Below are 25,148 nucleotides of genomic sequence, written 5' to 3'. Positions count from 1 at the left end.
TGGCGGCTTACACTGATTTTGAGCGGGGCGTTCTGAAAACTAGCTGGCCTCTTCACGGTTGCTAAGAGCCCAAAAGATGGATTTCAAGAGCCACAACAATGGTCCGGGATCTGAGAAGCACCTCTTGGGAGTTAGGGACTCACTAGATGGGTCCAAGGGCTGTTGGGGAGACTTTAATGTCCCTGAGATTCAGATTAGGAGGGCGAACACCAATTACAACGCTGGCATTTCTGCGCATGCCTTTACATCGCATGCGTTACAACGCAAGCAAAGTTACGGTGCGTACACATTGCGACGTGTCCCATGACATCGCATGCACTTTTTAAACGCATGTGCTTTTAAAATGCATGTGGTGTAATGGACGCGAGGCGGAGCACTGGGACAGAGGTGGACGAGCACCGGGACGGACTAGCACCGGGGCACAGGCAAGGAAGAGACGACACAAGGAGAAAGAGGTAAGGGGGATTGTGCTTAGAGTGTAGTTTAGGGCTTAGGGAAGTGTTAGGGTGTCGTAGTGTAGGGTAGGCTTAGGGTTGAGGGTACGGTCAGGGATTCTTACTGTAGGGTACTGTATTCGGGTTTAGGGCTTCGGGTTTAGGGCTTAGGGAAGTGTTAGGGGGTCGTACTGTAGGGCACTGTTTTAGGCTTTAGCGTTTGGGGTCGGGTCAGGGGGTCCTGGTGTAAGGTAGTAATTAAAGGTTTTAGAATTTCGGGTTTAGGGGAGTGGACCTAGGGGTAAAAATCGCGAAGTCAAAGCATGCGGGGTGTTTGTGTGCATTGTAAATGTATTTTGTATGCATTTCAATGGGAATGCGACGTAATTGTTTGCGTTGTGGATACTAACGATGTAAAAGAACATGCGATGTGAAAACGGCGATGTCATGGCATGCGATGTTAACGTTTGCGATGTAGCATCATACATTCGATTAGGAGGCCAGCAGACTAGCCCTTTGAGTCATTCTGGGGTCCTGGGTTCAAGATGGAGTTGCAGGTAAAGTTCTTCATCCCCAGGTAGTAAGGAAGAAGGCAGCAGTTGCTTTAGAGCAGCAGTCCAGCAGAGTGGCAGTCCATGGAGCAATACAGCAGTCCTCCTTCCTGGAAGAGTTTCTACAGGCCCAGAAGTGTACTAAAGTGGTGATGTATGAGGTCCTTTTATTCACGGTTGTGCCTTTGAAGTGGGGAGAAATTGTAGAGGCTGCCTTTGAAGTGCACAGATGCCCTGTCCTCCCTGCACTGGCTCTATCTAACTACAAGGGGGTATGCAGCCCTTTCTTGTGCAGATAGGGCACATCCTATTCAGGTGTAAGTGAGGCTAGGTCCAGCTCCTCCCTCTCATCCTGCTAGTGATGGCCCATTGAGTCACACCCAAGCTGCCATTGTCTGTGGCTGTCTAGGAGGAATACACAAAGTCCAACTGTCAGCTGCACCCAGTCATGTGACCAGAGACAGGCAGCAGGTACCAAATGGCTTAAGCAAGAAAATGCCAACTTTCTAAAAGTAAAAGGAACACATAATGGATGGAATGATGAACAATGCAAACATTCACCCCCAGTCACAACGATCTGGGTTAATTCTATAGTTCTTTTGCTCACTACGCCACCCCAGTTTGTACCCAGCCATATGCAAATCAGTCTTGACCCTGTTCCTCATGGGATCAGCCAAGCCCGAACGGCCAAGCCAGGCCCTCCCTGGACTGGAAACAAGCATCATGGGACTGGTTTCGGGGCATCACTGTTCCCATGAGGAACAGGGTCAAGACTGATTTGCTTATGGCTGGGTCTCAACGGGGTGGCGAAGTGAGCTAAAGAACAATGATGGATTCAACCCAGATCTGTGATTGGGGGTGAGTTTCTGAAGAGTTTCAGCGCTCCGTCCATCATCTCCTTGTGTTTGCTTTGTTCGCCCCAAGTTGGCAAGGTATGCCCAGACATGGTTCCCTTGCTCACTTTGCTACTGGATTCAAGCTAGCCTGACTGATATGGGGTGTTACTCCAAAACCGGTCCCATGAGGCTTGTTTATGGTCAAGAGAAAACCTGGCTTGGCAGTTGGGCTGGACTGTTCCCATGAGGAACATGGTCAAGACTGATTTGCATATGGCTGGGTCTGAACTGAGGTGGCGAAGTGAGCTAAAGAACGATGATGGATTCAACTGAGATCTGTGAGTGGGGGTGAGCGTCTGAATAGTTTCAGTGCTCTGTCCATCATCTCCTTGTGTTTGAAACTTTCTAAAAGTGGAATTTTCAGAACTGTAATTTAAAATCAGACTTCACCATAAATTAGGATCTTAAGTTAGTATTTAAGGACTCGCACATGAACCAGTTTCTCTTCCCATTTGTAAATTACGCTTCTAAAAATGTACTAAGGCAACTCCAATGTTATCCTATAAAAGAAATAGGCCTTGCAGTAGTGAAAAACAAATATAAGAGTTGTTCACTACCAGGGCATGTAAAACTTAACAATACATACTCATCTTTTTAAACATTCTGCACCCCGACCTTGGGGCTGCCCAGGGCCTGCATTAGAGGTGAATTCTCTATATTAAAAAGGGAGGTTTGGGCCTGACAAAATGTTTATTTTGCTAAGTCGACGAGGCAGGATAATACTTCACCCAAAGGCTGTGCAATTCTAGGCCTGAGAAATGTTTTAAGTGCTACTTAAGTGGGTGGCACAATCAGAGCTGCAGGCCGACTAGTAACATTTAATTTACAGGCACTGGGCACATGTAGTGGACTTTACTAGGGTTTTATAAGTAAATTAAATATGCCAATTGAGTACAAGCCAAGGTTACCATATTTTGAACAGAGAGCACAAGCACTTTAGCACTAGTTAGCAGTGGTTAGATGCTTAGATTCCTAAGGCCAGCAAGAACAATGTCGGCAGAAACAGGAGCTCTGAAGGCATAAAGTTGGGGGGAAACCATGCCAAGGATGCCAGGGCCAACAGATACATTACACAATTTTTTCCAGGGACGTCCACGCTTCCTGCATGAACATCTTATTTGCAGGAACATGGATGGAGCACTCAAGTGGGTTAAGTACAGCAACAATACCGCTTACTCAATGTGGTTACATTCCCTGCTCACCAATTGTACCAGCAATGCCCAAAATGTAGCGGCTATTCATGGGCCCTTTCATATTGACAGAGGTAGCCATCACAATTTATCCAACAGCCAGTTGCACTCCTTTTGTGGCTCTAGGGGCAAGGAGGTTGAGGTTAGCAGCTTCAGTTTCCTCCTCTTTTCCTGCCTCCAAACCTCTTTAATGCTTCTTCAGCGACCAATTGGGCCAGAAACTAGCATTTCCTACCCGGCTAACGGTCATTTACAATCCTTTCCTGGTCAAACACCCCTCCCCCTTGCACTTCCTCCAGACTAGCAGCTCATGCTGCTTTTCTCTCTGGAAAAGTGATTGTGTTACTTTTCAAGCATGTAATCGAAATTGTGCCTCAAGAAGGGAAAGGATTAGATTGCTATTCCTGATACTTCTTGGTTCTCGAGAAGGACAGGGACCCCAAAGTGTTGCACATGTTCCTCAGAAAGGAAAAGTTCATCATAATGACTGTTGAGCAAGTTCTGTTCACCTTGGACTTGGGGCACTGGATGGTGTCCTTAGAGAACCTACATACAGGATGTGTACTTTCATTTACCAAACATGCAGTCACACAAGTATCTGCTTTGTTAGTGGGGTTTGGCTACCAATTCACTGTACTACACTTTGGCCTGACAACTCCCCCCAGGTCTTATGCATGTCATAAAGGTGATTGTGAATCATCTTCACAGATCATGGATATATGTATTCCTGTACCTTGATGACTCGCCTTTGAAGCGGTGCTTGCCTCAGATAGATTTAAACCGCCTACAGACTATATCAGTGCTGTCCACCCTGGGTTTGTCAGTCAATAAATTAAAGTCCGATCTTTTCTTCTTCTCTGAGGATGCTCCTTATTGTGGCTGTTCTGGATACACTCACACTTACGGCCTTTCCACCACAGCAGCAAGTTTGGAACATTGAAGCTGAAATCCAGATGTTTCTTGTGAGAGCTATTATTCCACCATTGACAGTACTGAAGTTGCTTCGTCTTTTTTTATCATATTTTCTTCTGGTGCCGCCTGCTCATTGGAATTTGCTGGCTCTTAAACGTGTATCTGCTGTGAGCCTAGCATTGGGGATGCTGCACAGATAAGATATGCAGTCCTGGCAAAGTGACCGGAGACCTTCAGCGGTGGATGATGAAAGCCAGTTGATGTGCGCTATACCTTTCCCTCTAACCCCTCGAGAGATCACAGTGGTGGTTGATATATCTACTTAAGTTTGGGGAGATCACCTGGAACAAATGGTCAGAGGCCTATGGCCTCTGGTGGAGCAGCACCATCATAGTAAACTTCTTTAGCTGCAGACCATTCTGATATTCTTGAAGGCCTTTCTGCCTTCATCAGAGGGCAAGCTTGGTGATGAATTCCAACATGTGGTAGGACTTTGGCCTCCTGTATCTATTCCCACCATTGCCTCTGTCCAAGAGGACTAAGCACAGTTGGTCCTGGTGTCCCTGAATTTGGCTCAAAGCATTAGGCACTCCAAACTAATGACTCTAAGCATTCTCCCTACACTTAGACTCCTTTTACACGAGGATCCACTATCCCAAGAGGGGTGCAGATAATTCCACCCAAAACTTTTACCTACACCATCTTGCTTGGAGCTTCAACCAGAAGTTGGGTCAGTCTGGCTGCCTGTCGATCTTCCACCAAGTCAGTTTACTTACAGAGTAGGACAAATTAGGTCACCTGGTGTGAGAAAAAGGTGGTTTACCCTCTAAAGGCCAAACTATCTGCTGCCCTTCTGTTCCTTTTATCTTTGCCCCTGTAAGGCTTTACTGTGGGCTCAGTTAAATGCTTATCAGCTCTTTCAGACTTTGTTTGCCTGATCAGCCTTATTATTCAAACCAACCTGTGATGAGTTTCTTAAAAGGGCTTTCACATGTGTTTTCCCCTGCTGCCATTAATATGTGTCAGTGACACAGTAAATTTGTCTTAACATTTCTCATAGCTACTTCTGTCAAGCAGCTACACAGCTGCACTTTTAGGCCCTTGACCCTGAAAGCTATTTCTCATTGTTATCACTTCTGCACGTTATGTCACTCAGCTGTTGGCCTTGCCAGTTCAGCTTCAATATACTCCAGTTTTCCCTGACAAGCTGGGTCTTAGGACCCCTGCAATTTCTTCCTGAAAGGGTGATCAAATTCCTCCTAGGAGTTGAAGTGACCACATTGTTGGATCCATGATTGGCTTTTAGTTTCCATATTGAAAGGACGAAGGAGAACCATGAATAATCCGCTGTATGACTTACTGTGATGGCTTGCCCTTTCCATCAAACTGTTATGCCTTTGCCATAAATGGATCTCCTGAGTGCTAATAGGCTCATTCCACCAGAGTAAAAGTCAAGTCTGCATCCCTAGTGTGATGTGTTCCTGTTTAGGACATCAGCCAGTTGGCTACCTGGGCATCTGTCCATACTTTCATCCGGCACTACTGTATTAACTTTCAACTCCATATGGAGGATCATTTTGCCACTTGGTCCTGCAATACTGCACTTCCTTGTGGAAAGTCCACTCCTTAGCTCCACCTCCTTGAAGAGGGCATTGCTTTGAAATCTATTTCAAAGATGATGAATATGTGGTTGGAAGTATCCCTCCCATCCTTCAGAAGAATGTTACTTTCCTTCGGTAATTTTTTGTGGTGGATACTTTAACTGCAGATTCCTCACCATCTTCCCCACCTGCGAAGATGTCTTTTGGAAGTTAAACGTTGCAAATTACATTCATACTGTGCCAGCTAATTTCTGTCTGTCAGAGATGCCCTGCATTTAAGGCTCCAGAAAAGAAAGCCAATAGTGATGTCAGCATGCAGGGGTGGGATTTATCTTTGGCACCATGTCATGACTGGGTCGGATTGCACTGCCTTCCGGCATGCAGGATCTATTTTAAGAGCTTATGGATCCAGTCTGGCATATTGTATGGATTCAGAAGGTGAGGAATTTATGTTTCGATATAGTCTGCACCAGAAACAGTTACCAATGGTAACTTATTCTCCTATGCCAATATGAGTTTGTGCGGTACACAGGCTCAGGCTACCATGCAAATTTCCTTCAACTGGGAATCTCTTCCACCCAAATACTCTTTTCTTGTCTTGGTGAGAGGAATATACTATAGAGCACTTATAGTTTATAAGTGAGAAGTGAATGCAGTGATGAGATGGATGTTTTCTCTAGATGTGTAAAATTATTATTTGGTTCATGTAACTTCTTAAAATTGTGAAAAATTGATTTCACAATGTTTTCTGATTGAGAGGAAAACAAACATTACAAAGTAGTTTAAAAGTTTTCTCCCGTGATACTCACAGAAAATTGTTGCTGATATTGCAAGGTGAGACCTTGGGATGTGAGAAATTTTAAACTGATGACCACGGAGTTGCAACCCAATTTGAACATCTTTCTCTAAGGACATAAGCCAATACCAGATTATTCCTCCAGGAGCTTCCAGGCCATTGGAGTAAGCTTTGGACACTTTGGGACCCTCAAAGGAACTTCAGGAAGAAGTTCTATAAGTTTGGAGCAACTTTGGAAAAAAGCTCCATAAATGGACCGACTCTCCCTGGCAAGCCAAGCCCGCAACCCTCAACTGCAAGCCAGCCTGCTGTCCAGGTCTGTCCCGCTGAAAAGCTCCAGAGTTCCGACTTCCAGTGTTTGACCGGGAGTTGGCTGAAACCCAAGCAGGGGAACCCTCACCGAAGCCTGCCTGGTGAACAGCAACAAGGGACCCCTGAGGAAAACGCTCCATTAAAGTTTCGTAGGAGGAACGTAGGAGAGGTGACTGGGACCAACCGCAAGAGTGAAGCCGCCCACCTTCAACCGCGAGCTGGCCTAGATCACTGGTTCATTTGTTGGAAAGCTCCGGAGGTTTGACTTCCATACGTTTCACCAGGAGCATGTCGCAAGGCAAGCCGGCGAACCCTCACCAAATCCAGACTGGCTGAGAGCTTCGAGGGACCCCTGGAAGAAAAGCTCCAGAAAGGTTTTCAAGTCTGAAGGTAAAAACGTTGACAGAGGCCTACCGCGAGAGGTAACCATGCAGGGCTCATTGCGGTCGGCCTGAACCTTTGATTTTGTCCCGGTCTAGCGCAACCAGTTGTTCCAATAGGCCCTATAGGTTTCTATGTGATATATTGTGCTAAATCTTTAAAACAATCATATCTCCGGTTCCCTACACTGGATTTATTTTCCATTTTAGAGTAATTTTAAAGATAAAAATATTTCCTATGTTAGTAAATTGGTGTTGGATTTTTATTATGTGTTGTCTCTTTTTTATTTACTGAATTTTTTGATAAGCAAATTTTTATTTTTGCAAAAAACATACAAAAATACATGGACAACCGTCCAAGTGAACTGGCATTGACCTTCACCAGCAAAACCTCCCACCCCCTCCCCGACCACTTCACTCCCCCACCCGCATTGACACCCCTAAATTATACCCCCTAGCCACTTCCTTCACACTCTGTGAAACTTCTTAGGGCAGACCCACACCGAATACATCATGCGCTCCTGTGTTGCGCACCAGTCTACCCCCCTCCTCCACGTAGCACATTTGGGTGGGTCAGACCGCTTCCATGCGGTGGCAATATCTCGTTTCACTACTACCAAAGCTGTAGTGAGGAAGAATTTCTCATGACGGGAACCGTCCAGACCATCCGTTATTTATTTACTGAATTTGAAGTTAAGCCTGCCTGCTCGCAGCAAAGCTAACCAGGGCTGAGCATGGGAATAATTTTCTGAGACCTATTCTGAAACTTAGTTTGTGTTAGTGGCCTTATTGCCAGAGGTAGATGTACATTTACCCCCACTAATAATCTAATTTCCTACAGCACTCAAATCACATGATGCCATCTTGAGCTGGAAGGGACGCTTAATATAAGAATTCTTTTAATAATAAGATTTTTGTCAAATATATTCTCCAGGTAAGGGTGTTAAACAAAAATGAACAGATGCACATGAGACTGGTGGAGTCTCCGAATGTCATTGAGGCTTGTGTACCCTTGAAGAATGTGTATTTGGTAAATAGATCAGTTTTGGGAGTGAGAATTGTTGATTTATTGCCTAATTTTTATTTTCCCTCTCTAATTTCCCTTACCATACTTGCACTTGTTTACAGATATTTGGTTTGTTATTTGAGGTTGTATGAAAGAGTGTAGCACACAAACTCTATGCAGAAAACAGAAGCATCATGTTATTGGATTGTGCACTGATATATTGTAGACCTCTGAATAGAACTATTTGCTTAAACTATATAAGTGATTATGATTGTAATTTTGTTACAGATTAATTTTCACCTTGTTCTTTCGGTCAACAATAGATCTCTGCAAACTCCAGATAATCCCCTTTGTATTTTTGTTTTTAATACATATTATATTAAAAATGAAATGGTTGTACTGCACTTGGACATGCACTTATAATTCATCGCCCTCTGCAAAAACGACTTAATGTTTTTTAATAGTTCCAGAAATCGATCAGTGCTATTCATCCATTGTACACTGATACATTCTAAACACATGTTTTGTTTTATAACACTGTCCTAGAAGCATAATTGAGCTTAAACGTTTTTGGTCACTTTTGTAAGGACACTAATGTAGAGAAAAGCTTCATCTTCTACAGCTGAACAAGGCATTTCAATTGTATAAGTGGAGCTACTTCAGTTAGTCCTTTAAGCACTTTAATATGGTGGGTGCATTAATGTATCCGTTTTTTCAGCTACTTGAGAAAATGAAGATGAAGCTGTGTTTTTGTGGCTGAACTGTCTTTTCTGATTTGGGGCTCCACTAAGTTTGGTTTCATTGATGCTTTTCTGGTATCTGCCATTGCTCTCTATTCTAATGCCTCAGTTACTGAGAAAACAATGGTCTGTTGTAGTTTTTTTTAACGCCCCCAACTAACCTATTACCATCCCAGTTCGATGTACCGTCTGCCCTCCTGCAATAATGAATTCATCTGATGTCTATCATATGGTTTTCTTTTGCCAGCTGATGAAGCCATACCATCAAAAATATTGTCCTACAATAGAGCCAATCGAGCGGTTGCAATACTTTGCAACCATCAGCGCGCTGCACCAAAGACGTTTGAGCAGTCCATGGCAAATCTTCAAGCTAAGGTAAGCTGTCCAGGGAAGGTTCTGCAATATATACCTCAGCATGAGTATTTTTCCTCATCACTGATCTAGTGGATTTTCTTTTCTTCAACATTTAGCTTAGAAAAAGTTCTATTTTAAGCTTTTTTTGACTCGCAGATTGAAGCAAAGAAAGAACAGATTTCCTTAGCAAAAACAGAGTTGAAACAAGCCAAGGAGGACGCAAAGAAGAGTGAGAGTGACAAGCTGCAGAAGTGAGTAAACTTCAACAGTGGGATTGTGCTGGAGAAGCTGTGTGGCGATGAGCTCATTCTGTGAAAAGATGTGTCAAAATTGTGTAATTTTCTTTGGTCAGTTTTGTGAACGATTGTGCCCCTACTGTCAGCAAACAGTTCTTTCCAACATGTAGCATGTTTATAGGTATGTCTTCCTAGGTGTAATATTATGCTTCACTTTAAATCTATAGTCCATTATGTGTGTGTTTTATCCCATTCATCATATTGTCCCATTATTAAATAATTATTGCTTTGTAGATGTAATCTTCACCCCTCACTTTGTGTTTGAGCTTTGTAGTTCCTGCTTTGCAGAAGGCGCGTCCTTTCTTTTTAAGGGATAATAACCTAACCTATTACTTCCTTAACTAAAATGTCCCATTTCCCTTTCTTAAACCTTCACTAATGCCCTCAGTTTTGCTAAAAATAAAAGGCTGTCCTAAACCACTTTTCATCATTAAAAGTATATTATGAATTCAAATAGTTCTATAAAATGTAAGTAGTCAAAATTTAATTGATAGAAATGCAAAATAAAAATGAATGGTTCATGATAACAGATGGACTACAGACCAGCACGATTAAGTGACAAAAGTAGCTTATCAGAACAACATGTTAATCCTTTGTGTTTTAATTAAAGGAATTTATTACATTTAGTTCATTAAGAAAGAAGTATTCTACTGTTAAAACGAATCCAGCATAACTATCATCCTGTACAATGAAAAGTAATCTAACATAGAAGAAAATATGGATGGGTGCAAACAACACTTCACCAAAAAGAAATGATAATAAGTTGGGTTGCATTATATTGATATCTAGACCCGCTGTGCAAAATCTTTGCCAGCCAGGCTTTAAGACAGCTCAACAGATGGAGCCATTGCATATTGGACAGCATAATTCAATGAGTTTTCTCTTTTGTGTTTGTAAGAAGTATTCCTATTTTTTCGAACAGCTGACTATTATTACCAGAAACTGATTTTGACCATCACAAGTGTGGTCTAAGAAGATAATACTTTGCTGTGCACACTCAATTGTTTGTCAACTTCCAAGGAACTTCCGTGAATATGGAAAATGTAGATGAAGTGGCCTATGCAGAAATAATTTGCAAATTGCTGGTGCTACTGAAAGGCCGGGAGAGGAGGTAGACTATAGTTCTTGTGAGTTGGCCGTAGACGGAGTAGGCAAAGATAAGCATGAATGCTTGGGGTCATAAGCATGCGTGCTAGGGTGAGAAAGTAGGGAGGCTTGGTAGTATTTGGATAGATGAGGGAATCTGGAGTATAATGCTTTCTTTGAAGGGAGAGATTGGCATAAATATGAGTTTTAGGCTCTGGGAGAATGAAGTATAAGTACTGATTTGAGGTGGGTCTTGGTTCCAAAAGTGTGACACAAACGCGTGCTTAAAATTAAAGGCAGGTTGCACTCAGAGATCTCAAGCTAACCCTTGTTATTGTGGCATAGAATGTATGGCATCCTTCAGAGGAAAGTCCATATGGTTCATGTACATCAAGAACAAATCACCATAACAATGAATACATAAATTACCTTAAATTCCCAAACAAATTTAGTTAAAAAAAGTAAAATGTAATAATTAAAAAGACATCTAAATGGCAAAAGAGCTATAGGAGTCAGGGGTTTTAAAAATATTAAAAGGTAGTTCTAGAAAATGATAGCAGTCAAAACAGTCAATATTCACCGCTGTCGCGAGATAGCCTGGGATTTTGTTGTTTTTATGGAATTAAAAAAACACCAGTGAGGCAAGGAGGTAGATTGTTACATTACTTTTTCCACTGGGGCTGGGTATATTAATTTTGTGGTTCTACTGGTCTTCCAAGCCATGATCAAAATCTCATAGCGGCATAACTCTAGAACTTCCTGCTGCCAAGATCACAACATTTTCAAGCACACCTTTGTTCTTTTTTTCCCCACTTGGTTGGATGTCTTCTTCGCAGGGTCTAGCTGAAGATTTGATTCATACAGTGAAAAGCTATGTGTAGAGCAAAGTGAAAAATCTTGCTCAACAATGTTGTATCATCTTTGGTGACCCTCTGCACTTTATCTCGTTCCTCCAGATTGGGGATGCTGAAGGAAACATTCTATATCTTCAGTAATGATGCTCCAAAAGGCCTCCAATTTTATTTCCAGGTGCTCTTCCTTAGACACAGGCCATTACAATTTCAGAAGGGTAAAAAGGTTTTCAATTCTTCCACCAAAGACCACTGTCAAAGTTCAGTTCTAGCTGTTCTTGCTGGTTCTGAATCCTCTTCTCTTTGAGGGTAAACAAAGGTCAGCATCCCTTACTCTAAATGCTTTTAAAAAGGATTCAAAGGGACTACAGGAATAACATTTATCAGCACTTCCACAGGTTGAAGGGAGTTCTACCACCAGTAGTCCACTTAGTACCTTCCTGTTTCGGAGTGGCATTCTGATTTGAGAGTCGAGAGCCTGTATTTTTAAAAAGTCAACCCATTTGAGATTGTGTGGTTTCCATAGGCTAATTGGAGCGTAATTCCCATGTATTCTCTTTCTCATGGTATCCCACATGGCACTTTGAATCGCTTTCCCTAGATGGTGTCGTCTCTGGGGCCATTGTATTTCACAAGGAGGGGGCATCATGCATACATGCTCCCCAAGGAAATTAACTTAATGAAAATGCACTGACCCCCACACGGCCCTAGCCCACAACTTGGTGTAGTTTTAGAATTCTCTGTTCTCTGTCCTGCCACCCCATGGGACCAAGACTGTTGTGCAGTTTTTTTGTGGCCCCATAGTACTGATTTCAACAATATTTGTTTTGCTGCTGGCAGCAAACTTTAGTGTCTGCATTTCTTGAGGCCTCCTGGCCTTTAAGGCTTACATTGTTAGGCAGCATGATTTTGCTACTTCCTTGCCAGACCTGTCCTTCACCTTGGCTTTTGATTCTCTCCTGCTTTGGGACGTTTTTAACAGTCCCTCAACTGCTAACTAGCTGAACACTCTCCCTGCTGCACTCCACACATCCCACAGCCTCCTGGCTACCTGAAAGGCACCTATATGTCAGCACAATCAATGGACAGTCTGTAGGGAACCATCCAGGGTCCCGCAGCAGGTCCGTTTTCCCAACAGTTCTTTACTGGGCTTATGTGTCCCAGCACTACAGGCCCTGGAGAGACTTAACCTAGCCCTGGAGGCCAGATAGAGTTAAAGTCCTTCACTCCATCCTTGAGTGGTATCAGGTGGCTACTCATTCCAGCTGGGCATTATTTCACTGTAGTCGCTCCCTAGTCTGGTGTTGTCTCAAAAATCTCTCCTTCGTGCATGGGTTTTTAAGTGGGGTAGAATTTTCTAGAAGCTAGGCACCTCTGTCCAATCCTAAGGTGCCACATCACTCCACCCCTCTTCTGACCCTCCAGATAGTTAACAAGCATTTACAATGCAATAGGTCTTGCATATGCGAGAGTTTAAACCATTAGTATTGTAAATGACCATGCCTTTTATTTATGTTTTAAAACCCAAAACACAAAAAAAGGCATTGTCATTTACAGTGTCAGTAGCTCAATTTCACATAAATGCGAGACCTATTGCATTGCAATTGCTTGTTTGTAGAGCGTCAACATGGTACCTTCAAAGCACATCATAATATTTTGAGAATCTAGAGTGATAGAAGGAGCTAGACACGCCATGCTGTATTCGTACTCCGCAAAAGACACATTAATGCAGTTATTGGTGTTTTGCGTAGCACCAACATGCTACCTTCCTGGCACTTCAGTGCGCTTAGAAGCCTACAACATTGACGAAAAGCTAGGGACGTAACACGATCTTACTTGCAAAGCAGAGACACATTTCTTTCGTTACATGTGTATTTGTTTATTCATTTGTATTTTGTGTAGTGCCAACATGTTGCGTCCATACGCTTTATAGCGTTTCGAATTCCCGATTGGAGGAAGACAGCGCCAGGCTCGTACTAATTCGCTGCAGTGAAATGTAAACTCTCTGTTAAATCTTTAAAGGACAATAAAGTAAAAACTCGGACATTCTCCTTTGTTAAACAGTTTTTTGTTCAGAATTCGGGATACCAAAAAGGTAGAGGACATATTAAAGAATCAAAACAAGTAGAATTGTCAATGTCATAAATAGAATTTCTTTTTTATTTACCATCCATAAATCCATGTGTACAGCTGACAAATGGCAGAGTCAGGGGCCCCCTGTAGGGCAGTTCTATCTGTTTCGCCAACAGAACGTATACATTCTGGGACTTGTAGAATGTAGGTTTGAAAACCAAAAATGCGGATGGCGACAACACTTAGAACTGGCTGAAGGGGTGGCAGATGGGATGAAACACAGAGACATGTTCTCCCACCACACGCCACCTGGGTCCATCACCCTCTGCTCCTCTATGGCAGACAGTCCTGAAATGTACACCAGTGAAATTACTGGTACCGTTATCTGAATCTTCTCAAAGTCCCCGCCCTTCTACCACCACGGGTTGTGCCGAACACTGACAGGGGGAGTTTGTCCCACCAAGAAGGTCTTTAAAAGGCCTCATGTAAGAATGAAGTCTCTCTCAAAGAGGCACCGCTTTTAAAATACCACAGTGGTAACATTTGTTATACAGGTGGAAATGAGGACATCGCCTTAAAAAGGGGGTGGGGGGGGTAAGTGGGAAGGCTGCTGAGAATGTCCAGCTGCGAATGTGTAAGTCCCCTAAACTGGGAAGACGCGCACAAAACCAAACACATAATTAACTTTTACCCAGCTAGAAGCGATCTGGTGACCGTCTCTGAAATCAGACCTTGAGATAAATGCACTGATTTGAAATCTGGCCCTGGGGTGAGTACAACAAACACAATTGGCTGTTGTCGCTTTAATAACAGTCGTCGTCATAAGAGGCAATGGACCTCATGTTGATCACCCTGGGAAGAGTGACTCGGAGGCGACTCACTGCAATTCGAACCCGTCACCTGCAGGTTATAGAGGGGTGTGCACAGTAGGCACATTATCCTGCTGAGCTACCTCATCGGCCTCTGAGTGCACCTAAGCATCCAGAGGAGCCCATTCAGGAAAGGAACTTGGAGCCACAAAGAACATTCCTGTGGGATTATCAGCAGGGCCTGGTGTTTCAAAGGAAGGGGGTTCCGGGAACTGGAAAAAACACAGGTCTCAGGGATAGTATATTCCGGGTGTGTGGACAGGGAGTTCTGAGATAATGTTGGGTTGCATACAGCAGAAAGCACACCGCCCCTCCCCGCGATAATCCACACCCGAACCCACGCATCCCTCCATTGGATCCAATCACAGGACCCAGGCACAGACAGTGAGAAAGGCAGGCAGCCTCATACGTACCGTGGGGAGACAGCCCAGTGGGTTAATGCACCCACTTTAGCGATCTGTGTGTAGCCTGTCAGCAACAGGGCCCAATCAGGGCAGGGCGGATGCTGCATTTCATCCTGCCCAAGTCGACAGCAAGAGCACCTTTAAGTTCGGTAATAACAGTTAATAATTTATTTAAAAATTGACAAACGTGTCTGTGGGTGTAGAATGTGTTGTGTCCCGGAAAGGACATATTCAGGGGTGTTTCTGGCAAAAGCTTGCGGTCTGTCTTTGGGGTGACAAGGGCAGGTAACAACTGGGGTGAGTGGTGTGGAGGTGAGACTGTTTCTCACCTTTTATAACTCCCCACATCACTGAGGTTGACCTCTGTGTAATGAGGCCAAAAGGCCACCCACACCCTGGAGGTCTGTACAGTCTTTTTTTTATTTTTAATTAGCAACAACATTCAGCAGCCCTATGTTCACCGTCAGCATTAAAGTTTTCTTTCCCTTCACGCTGTTTTCCTGCACATTTAAAGATCATTTGCAGGTTATTTTAACCTTGTGGACTTTTTCTTGCCAATGTCCCTTTTGCACGGGTTTTCTATGCAATATATCTACTGTAGACAGCAGTTTCCTCTACACGTTTACCTTCTGCAATAAATTGTTTCAGAAGACTCAATTTTCAACAAAATCCGGCCTGACAAGTTCACTGCACTCCTGTAGGAAGCAGGCAATGTCTTCTGTCCCCTAAACATGGGGCTAGCGAGTTTTGAAGCCTATTTGTTGCAAATCAGTGGTGGCACGGGCGAAAGATGGACTTGCCCAAGATCACAGAGGTTGGTGGTCAATGAAGTAAACACTTGCGGTTGAGATCTGTGTGCAGCCTCCGGTTCGAATCCAGCAGGGTTGCCCCAGCCTCTCGCCTGTCCGTGGGTGGTAAGTTTATTAAACTGCTTACCCCGATTCAAATGTTAAATGCTTCGTAATCAGAACAACGATCTGTGTATATGTTAGGTAGTTATGGCATACATCTAATTAATTGTACAAAGCGTGGCTCTGTATCACTTCAGATCTGTGTGTCTGCCTTGTATAGTTGCGAGAGGAGACACCATGCGTGTGCACATCGCCTGTCCGTGCGCGCACATGGTTTGTCTCCCTTCGCGCGCCAAACCGACAACAATAGTCTTTCCAAGGCGAACGCAGCGCATGCGCTGCGTTCGCTAGGCGAGACCTAAAAATGGCAACTTCAAATGATTTATTAAAAGACCTTCCTTGGGAGCCTCTGTTCCACCCCCTGCTGACACAGTTTCCTGATTACTTCCGATCAAAACCTCAAAAGGGACTCCCCTCCTGTGTTTAACTCTAGCACATGCAGATTTCCACCTCACCCCTTCCTTTTCCAGGAACAGGGTCAGGCACTGTTAATTGCTCAATTGTGTGTGGAGGCCCTTGGTCCTCCTGATGTCCATCAGTGTCATTAATTTGGCCCAGTGGGTAGAGACAAAGGCCTGGAATCGGATTCAGACTGAGGCATGGAAATATGACAACCCTTAAAGTGCCATAAAGAGTGACATTCTGACAAAAAGGACTGTAGATCTACACGGAGGATTCCGGTTTAACCAGATTGATACCTCACTTAACCCAGTAAGCCTAAGTGGGGCGAAACACTATTTTGGGGTAGATTTCACCTATTATGTGCAATTCAGTGAAGCATGAGACTTTCCGCAAGCACTACAGACCCATCCTATGAATGCTGAGTCACATTAAATGGACTGCCCTCTTCGCTCCAATCCTTGATGGTTTCCTTCTGCAGCATGCTACTTGTGCGGAGACACTGGGCTACGTGAAACAGTAGTGTCACACATGCAGCTCGTACACGTGTGCTCAGGTGTTCACATGAACCCAGCCGAGAGCCTTTCCCCCTACCTGTGCAGCTCCAGCCTCATCCTAAAAGACAGACACTGGCGGTTAGCACTCTTACTTAGCCATTTCCACAGAATTTACAGCGAGTGAGACTCTGGTCGTGAGACTCGCACTCAGTAAAAGTTCAAAAACTGGGTATTCAAAAGTGAAAAACCTGGGGGGGGTTCAGCGGGAGAACTAATTTCCTACACAGATGTACGGCAGCAGGATTAGGAACGTCTATGAAGATCATCCTTGATGGCAAGAAAATGCATTGCATGTTTTGCAACTGTCAAGGTGCCTGACCACAGTCCACTGTATGTGTTTAGTATGTGCCTTCTCTAGTACCTGAAGAACCTATGTTCTGAGAAACCGTTCAGAATGGTCTAGGATGCAAGTATTTCACTTTCACTCTTTCCCAGTTTCAACCTACTTTAGTGTATATTGTTTGGAAAAGTCTGGCCGTAGTGGACACATGAGTACATGGGGGTAGTTCTTTAACTAGGTTTATATTGTAAAACCTAGTTAATAGCCTTATTCCTTTTCTTTTGGATCATTATCTTCTGTTCATTTCTGCCTGAGAATCTCTGAAGAAAGGTTCCACTGGAAGAGGATGCTTTCTGATGTAGTTTAGGGAACAGACCCCCTTTATCTTAGTAGATTCTTTACTTTATATATACGCGCTAGCATAATTTATTAGCACATTCGCACATGCACTGAGCTCCTGCTTCTTTCATACAGATCTTAAATACTTTGATGTTGCAAATTTACTATACGTTTTGTCGCTCGGTGTGCAGTTTGCATTGTCAAATCACTGTCTGTCTGTGTATACTAAGGGAAACCTTATGCCTCTGAAATCCATGCAGCCTTAAACTTTACATCAGATCCGCATGAGGGTCAATTCAGCTTTTTGTTTCTTGATAAAGTGAGTAACAGTTGTTAAAAGAGCACAATGAAACTGCATGCCCATCGTGAAACACTTCACACTATTGTTAATGTGTAGCTTTTAGTTGTTCACACTTAATAATCTTGCATTCCGTGTAAGTTTATTTTTGTTTGATTTGAGACAAAAAACGGTGCATAAGCATTACAAATTATTTCATGTGAATCTAGAAAAACATAATACACACTGAAATTTAAAAACTGAATTTATTTATACCCTTCCCCAACCTGCAAGCACTTCATTTCTTCCACAACTCTCAACATGAATCAACGTACTTTCTCTATCTTGTAGGTAATATTTGAACTTTACCTAGTAACCAGCAACACTGACTTTCTCTCTACTTACTGTGCCCCTCCCGTCATAAAATTGCATTTCATATAGTTTTCAAAATCTCAACAACCTCAATTCATAGTACCTCTTACTAATTATTTTGTTTTAAAGCACAGCTCCTTTCCCTATTCTCTGAATAAGTGCCACTACTTTATTCTTATTTAAAGTGACCTCGTGCATACAGTTTTAATCCAATAAGTTACTGTACAATTTTACTCCATGAACTTTAAGTGTAATTAATTTCTCTTATGACAGTTGTGCCAGTATGCATTGTATAAAATAGGATAATAAAATATTGTGATACGTGTAGTATAAGGTGAAAAATCAAGTATATAAGTTAAACAGTTGTTTCTTCACTACACCATAATACTATCACATCAAAGTTATAAATCACCATATTAGCTATTCACTATTTCCAGACTGCATAACTTAGCCTGACCTTACTGCATGCCAATATGATAGACAATAAATCCAAAAGGTGTTGTATCTGAAGCTCTCTAAAAATGGGAAGAATTTCTTTCTGGATTAAAAGTACTGCAGATTAGTATATGGTGTAAGGAAAGGGGACATTGCATAGAACATGGGCAAATAACCCTCAGATTAATACCCTTCTTTTTTTTTCGTATTTAAACAAAGTGCTATATTTCCACTCTATAACGGCTGGCACTTGGCCCAGTCTCCTCTTCAATATTGATTGTCTTATATTTTTTGCTTTATATCCTCTAGGTACTCTTGTAAGGTACTCTTATAATCCGTGCATAACAGATGAGTCAACTGAGGTCTTTCCTGCAATCACTTATAACAGTTTTTAGGTGTATTTTCCAATCACACGTTTTCTAACTTTTCATATCGCGCTGTTGAAGGTCATGAGAAATAATAACTGGAGACGGGTTCAAAGCCTGGAAAGCCTTTCCTTAAATTCTTTATCCAAGGGATCGAATCTCTCCACGGTAGCAGACATTTCAGCAACTATCTGAATGTACTCTCAGATACTGACCATTATTCTGCCCCATAATTTAAGCTTCTTTACCAGTACCTTAGTTTGATATTCAGTTGTCAGAGTTTTAATCTAAGTGCAAGGTTAACTGAGTCTTTTGGAAGATTCAGCCAGTTTTTCCAAATAAGCATTTCTACAGACTGCAGATGGAGTATATCGGATTCCCCTAAAATGTTGCAGCTGTAGAGTAATAAGCTCAAACGTTTTTAATTATATCCCTTAGAACTTCAGACTTCTGTCCTAGGGCAGAATCCATCTTCTTAAAATTGCAGTCAATACTTGATATTAAGGCTGTGCATCTGACTAGGGTTGTGTGTGGCTCTAAATTAGTTTTTTGTGGATGCTGACCAATTCATCTTTTCCAGAGTCAACATCTACAGGCATGAATGTGGCAGGTAAATATTGGACAGTATCCCATCATGGGACGTGCCCCATTGAGGCATTCCTGGTTTCACCTTCCCTCTTGCACCACCATGAGTCACCCTCTGCCTTTCTGTACCTTCAACATATCTAGAAGAGCAGAATGTACCGTAGGTACTCAGCCAGTCAGAGGCCTAAGAACGGGGACTAATTCTGATTCGGCAAATTGGAGCCAGAATAACTAAAACAACCAGATTTTAGCCCACTCTGTTTAGTTGCGTGTGGTATAGAATCTGTATTGCGCCCTAAGTCCAGCCATTCTGACTGTTGCTTTATAGGATGAAACTAAGGACTGAAAAGCACTTCAACTCAGTTTACCGGCTTACTGTCAAATTAAGCTGATTCTGTCATTTAGCACCTTGCTGCTAGGAATGACCAACAGCCAACCCTATGTTTTCTGGGTATAGCCTAGATTTCGCTTTAGCTGTCTTTTAAGCCTCTTGAGATCAGAATGAAATTATTTTAAAAAAAATACAAATATTCATTCATAGTGGTTTTTGGTCAGCCTTTTACTTACATTTGTCTGTTCAGGTATCATTCACAGTTTGCTTCTACCCATTCCAACATACAGCATGGGTCAGCACACTTCAGCCTTTGGCAGTGAGCGATGGTATTTTTCCTAATAATGTGCACATAAGCATAAAAAGAAGTACACTTCAGAGTCAAGCCTGGTAGACCAATACTATGCCAATGCTTTTTATTTTATTTCATTATCGTTTATTGTTTTACTCATCCTTGTATGTTTTAAACTTTCCCTTCACGTTGCAGTAATTCAAAGTATTTTTCTTTGCTTCAATAAGAATCGCGATTGCCTGTGGTGTGCATTATATCAGGAAATGGTTTATATACCTGTTCTGAGTACAGCTGACTTCTGGCAAACACGTGTACTGTTTTATTAAAATTATATCTTTTTTTAATGTTTTGTTTTTTAATTGCAAACAGATGGCTCACAAGTTTAGGTGGTTTCATATTTATTGTTTTAGTATATTTTATTAGGGTATACACTTGCAATTAAAAATAGAAGTATAATATGGCACCAGCTTGCCAAGGCCAGACCTATTGGCTGTGCCAATGCTCGTTTGGAATGAAAAGTAAGGAACACACACTTTCCTCATTGCTTAATTTGAATGCGTTTGTATGGGAAATTCTCTAATGTCACGCGAGTGCATGGGTCCTCCATGAGGTCACGGTTTATTTAATTTACAAAAAGGCATGAATGACTTATGTTTCTATAGGGACTGGCACTAAACCGCTAAATTATTTTCTTGTAGCTTCGCCAAAAGGTACATATAACATTCGTGCTCAAATTCTAGTGGGTTTAGTTCTGGCTGTTACGTTTCATTTGAGATATATAGAGCATTTCTTTTTAAGGTAAAATCATTATTCCCTTTGCTAACATATATTGTATATAAAACTAAAAACGTGGGCACTTACTTTGGAGATGAACTTTAAAAATGATCATTTAAATGGACATATTCTTAGAGCGACGAGAAGAAAAAAACACATACAAAAACGATTACATTCCAAGTCCTTTAATATGTCAACTACAGAAATTGTGCAAAATATGCTTATTTGCTTTTATTAAAAAAATGTTTATTAAAGTAAATCCACCAAATATTCAATCACAATTTAAAAATTCTAACATATGATGTTAGCACGATGCATCTAAAAACAAATTCCTTCATGTAAGACCACCTTTGCATGTTATACATTACATTCAGATCACAAATTAAAATGTACAAAAAATTCTCGACTCAGCGTTTCGGTGAACAATAAAGTATTATTTTCTTCCACCTTCTTCAGGACAAAAAAACAAAAAGATTTTTTCTAAAGAGACATAGAAGGACAAAAAGATGCATACCAATTACTAAACAATCCGGTAGTTATAATATTATATCACACATGTACATCCATTTAATCTTTAAAATAACATTTTTAAAAACATTTTTATAACCAAGAAATACCAAACTGAAGTGTTCCACTGACTATTGGCACCATAGAGTGCAAATTAACACATACTTGAATTTAGAAAACTCTTAATTTAATTAATAACATTGGGGGTAGTACTCTGATTCTACCTTCCCTGATATTATATAGGAGTCACTCATAATTCTGTGTTCTATGTACCTGTGAAAAGAACTTGCATAGGAGCACAGGCAGTGCACTTGTTAATGCATCAAGTGCAGGTCTGGTGTATGAGTCCAGATGACAATATCCTTATCCAGAATATTTTAAATGAATTGGATAAACATTTCAAGAAAAAACAGAAAACAATAAGGATATCATTCATTTTGATATTGCTATTGCCTTAATTTTCTTGATTGAATTAAAGCTCAATAGTTACTTAAATTGCCTATTCTCAATAAAAATGTACTCAATTTAAATGTTATGAGCAATGGTATATACAAGTCACAGAACCAGCCGATTGCTTCCAAGAGCCTGCCCTACAATGAACAGTACAATGAGAAGAGCAAGTGAGAATATGGTTTTTACATTATTTATCTAATACTAGAAACTCAAAAATAAGCCTCTTACCTTTTTTTTAATTAACACATTAAAAGGCAATCGATGCAGGGATGCTGTTATTTAGCTAATGCATCCATGTTTTTGCTGTTTGTGGAACTTTCTTTAATTATTCTATCAGTTGTTGCACTGTAAATCAATACCATGATAATACATGATACACAAAAACCAACTGTTTACTCACTATTATCCGTGTATTTCTTCTTTCTATTGTACACAAATAAATATTGCTATTAACCTTACACGGATTTTCACAACCCAAGAAACAGCGCTTAGCTCTCATCTTTCTCATATAAGCCACGTTAATTATTATCTAGAGGTATGCTACTGTTATTTTTATATATTTAGCAGTCATGTCAGTTAATAATATAATTTTGAACGTCCATCCATCGATTTTCGTAATAAAAACTCACAGTAGGGTTCTTCTTATTGAAAATAATTGATATCGAACCCAACCTGCATTTATATATAAATGTGAGTGTGTTTGACAGTTGCTATTCCCTGATTTTACCCTATTAATTTACCCATATAGGGTCATATACATGTAAAAACAAGCCTAAATTCTTACTCAGTCGTCAAATTAATTACCTTCCAGGGCTTTGGCTTAGCGTTCTGAGTAACTCAGAGAAAATGCCCTGGAAGGTACTGGTATCTGTTTGACGCTCGTTGCATCAATTAGCGTGCCACACATGCGTAGTACTGGTGAGTCCCGCAAAACCAGACATGTCTACGTAGACCAGGCGAAACCGGATAAATAGGTCTGTGTGTGTTTTCATCCATTTATAGTACTATGCATTCAAACATACTCAGATTAAAAAACTGATATACACTTTAATTTGTGATATGAATGTAATGTATAACATGTGAAGGTGGTCTTAGATGAAGGAATTTGTTTTTAGTTGCATAGTGATAGCATCATATGTTAGAATTTTTAAATTGTGACTGAATATTTGGTGTATTTACGGTAATGCAAAATATGTTTTAATAAAAGCAAATAAGCATATTTTTGCACAATTTCTGTAGCTGACCTATTGAAGGACTTGGAATGTAATTTTTATGTGTTGTCTTTTCTTCTGTTGTCAATTTAATTTATAATTTTTACTGTCTATAAACAAAGTAAGTGCCTACGTTTTTAGTTTTATATATAATATATGTATCCTTTTTTTTAATTTTGTACTACCCTGTCCCTTTTGTCTCTTACGTGGGTGACTCTCTTTTGATTTGGAGCATTTCTTTTTAAGTGCACAGCCTAAAATGCTTACCTACACATAGCAATAATAATTCACCTCTACTAAAATTTTATTTATAGTAACCGAATGTTTCTAGGTCAAGCTTCCAGCTCCTTCATGTGGATGAATATGTGGAGTGCGGATGTCCATCAGTCTAAAGTTGTGAAAAAAAGTTGCTTCCTTTCAGCACTTTTTAGGCTAAATTACCTTTTTTATTTTTACAACGAAAAATGATTTTCCGGCTATTTACTTAAAAGTGGAAGGCATTGAAAATCTGCTAAATCTAACAGTGCAATTATCTGCTCCACGCAGGGTTTTGGAGAGCAAGAAAAAAGCTGTGCAAAGGACAAAGGATCAGCTGATGAGACTGGAGGTGCAGGCAACGGACAGAGAAGAAAACAAACAGATTGCCTTGGGCACCTCCAAACTCAACTATCTGGACCCCAGGATCTCGGTCACCTGGTAAGAGTTTGACTTTGAAGTCTAGGGTGCAAGTTAAATTATTGAATTCATTGAAAAAAAGACAAATCAAAATATGCCATATGAGGGGCTTTGTTGACCGTCTCTAAGGATTCATTGAAATATGAATTAGGGCCACGGCAATTCTGCGGCAGAGGAAGAGATTATGCAACAGGACTGATTAAATTATGTGGCAAAAATAAATGCACTTTATGCAGCATAATGCAGCGCATTTTGTGATAGCAATGCTTCATTATTTTTTCTTTTTTACATATGGTAACAGTGTCAGGGAAAAGATATTACCATATTAGTACCAATTAAACACCCAAATACACTAAGCAACTGAAAGATGACCAACCAAACTTTGCAAAGACCGTCGCAATGTGCCGGAGCACGTATTGATATGATGATAGTAACTTTTGATATTACTTACACAGATTTTATTTTTTGTTTAAATCTGCAGATTAAGCAGCAGATGATGGATTATGTGGCAAATGCAACAAATCCATAAATATGCTACAAAAGCCGCAGAAATGCATAATTCCAGTGGCCATGAAATTATGCACCATACCATTGTTGGCTCTTTCTAAACGGCTTAGAGTTTACTTATATTTCATTGAAATAATAATCTAGCATTACATGGAGATTTAACCCCAGATGATTACATTAACCAAAGAAAATATACAACACATGAAAGAATAAATCTGACAGGCTCTTACTTTATTATAGCAATGAATGTGAAGGGTAACGAATAAAAATCAGTGGTAGCATTCAAGATTTAACATCGTTTCCAAACAAACTCTCTAGCTGCTGCAATTCTTATAACAATATTAACTGAATTAAGCTTTAAAATGCAATAAGTTTAAAAACAAACGTGGAACTGCAGGTCACTGGTGTACCAGTGTGGGCCGGCTGCAGGAGCAAGATGATAGTCTTTTCCAGGACTGCCATGTGCCAAATACGTCGTGGACTCCAGGTACTTTTTGGAAACAGTTTCTGGAGTCTCACAAAATCCACTCCTGGAATTCTCATCCGAGGATTTGGTTGTGGTCACAGGAGGCCTTTTGTAACTTGCAGCACGCCATGTATAAGGCATTTTATTTTGTATCAGAGAGGCAAGCAGGCAGGTTTTTACCTGCTTTACTTGGCATGGGGTTGGTGGCACCATTTGGTGTGGCATAGGGGGAGGGTGGTTTTCACTTCCCATGCCTTCATAAAGGGAGTGGCGATGATCACCTCCCTGTTTGGTGGAAAAGAAGGCTGATGGTAGGTATCAGCACACATGGATTTATTGTGAACATCTATGCTCTTCCCATGTGAGATGATGCAAAGGTGTCTGAGAGCGGGAGAGGATCTTTAAGGGAGCATGGCAGAGGGGAGCACTATCATGGTTAGGCTGGCATTATCCTGGTTTTGCCTAACCTCCCCCTTCACACATTCTGGATACAAAGGGTGGTGTGCTCCCCATATTCCAGAGATAGTGCCTTTCACTGAGGTCAGCAGCAACTACTGCGAGTCAGGAAGTCAGCCAATAGTATGTTTAATGGCTTCAAAAGCCTCCCCATCACTGCCTATGTATGAGCGGTAAGCAATGCAACTCCTGGCCCGTATCAATC

General features: G+C 41.3%; 1 protein-coding gene across 4 annotated transcripts in view; it reads left to right on the top strand.

Moving 5' to 3' along the window:
* LOC146780067 (DNA topoisomerase I, mitochondrial-like) overlaps positions 1 to 25,148 on the top strand; it is a 1,246,550-nt gene that overhangs the window by 1,198,996 nt on the left and 22,406 nt on the right. For 3 of the 4 annotated variants that reach the window (XM_085637972.1, XM_085637970.1, XM_085637971.1), the window contains 3 exons: positions 9,066 to 9,193; positions 9,329 to 9,423; positions 23,386 to 23,535. In XM_085637972.1, coding sequence (XP_085494098.1) covers positions 9,066 to 9,193; positions 9,329 to 9,423; positions 23,386 to 23,535 — 373 coding nt within the window. Of the gene's footprint in view, positions 1 to 9,065; positions 9,194 to 9,328; positions 9,424 to 23,385; positions 23,536 to 25,148 lie in introns of those variants that run through there. The other variant, XR_014972079.1, reaches the window with a different exon arrangement.

Source organism: Triturus cristatus, chromosome 12, assembly GCF_964204655.1.
Source record: "Triturus cristatus chromosome 12, aTriCri1.1, whole genome shotgun sequence".
Lineage (NCBI taxonomy): Eukaryota > Metazoa > Chordata > Amphibia > Caudata > Salamandridae > Triturus > Triturus cristatus.
Note: the sequence above shows the minus strand (reverse complement) of the source record. Positions and strands in the feature narration are given on the sequence as shown.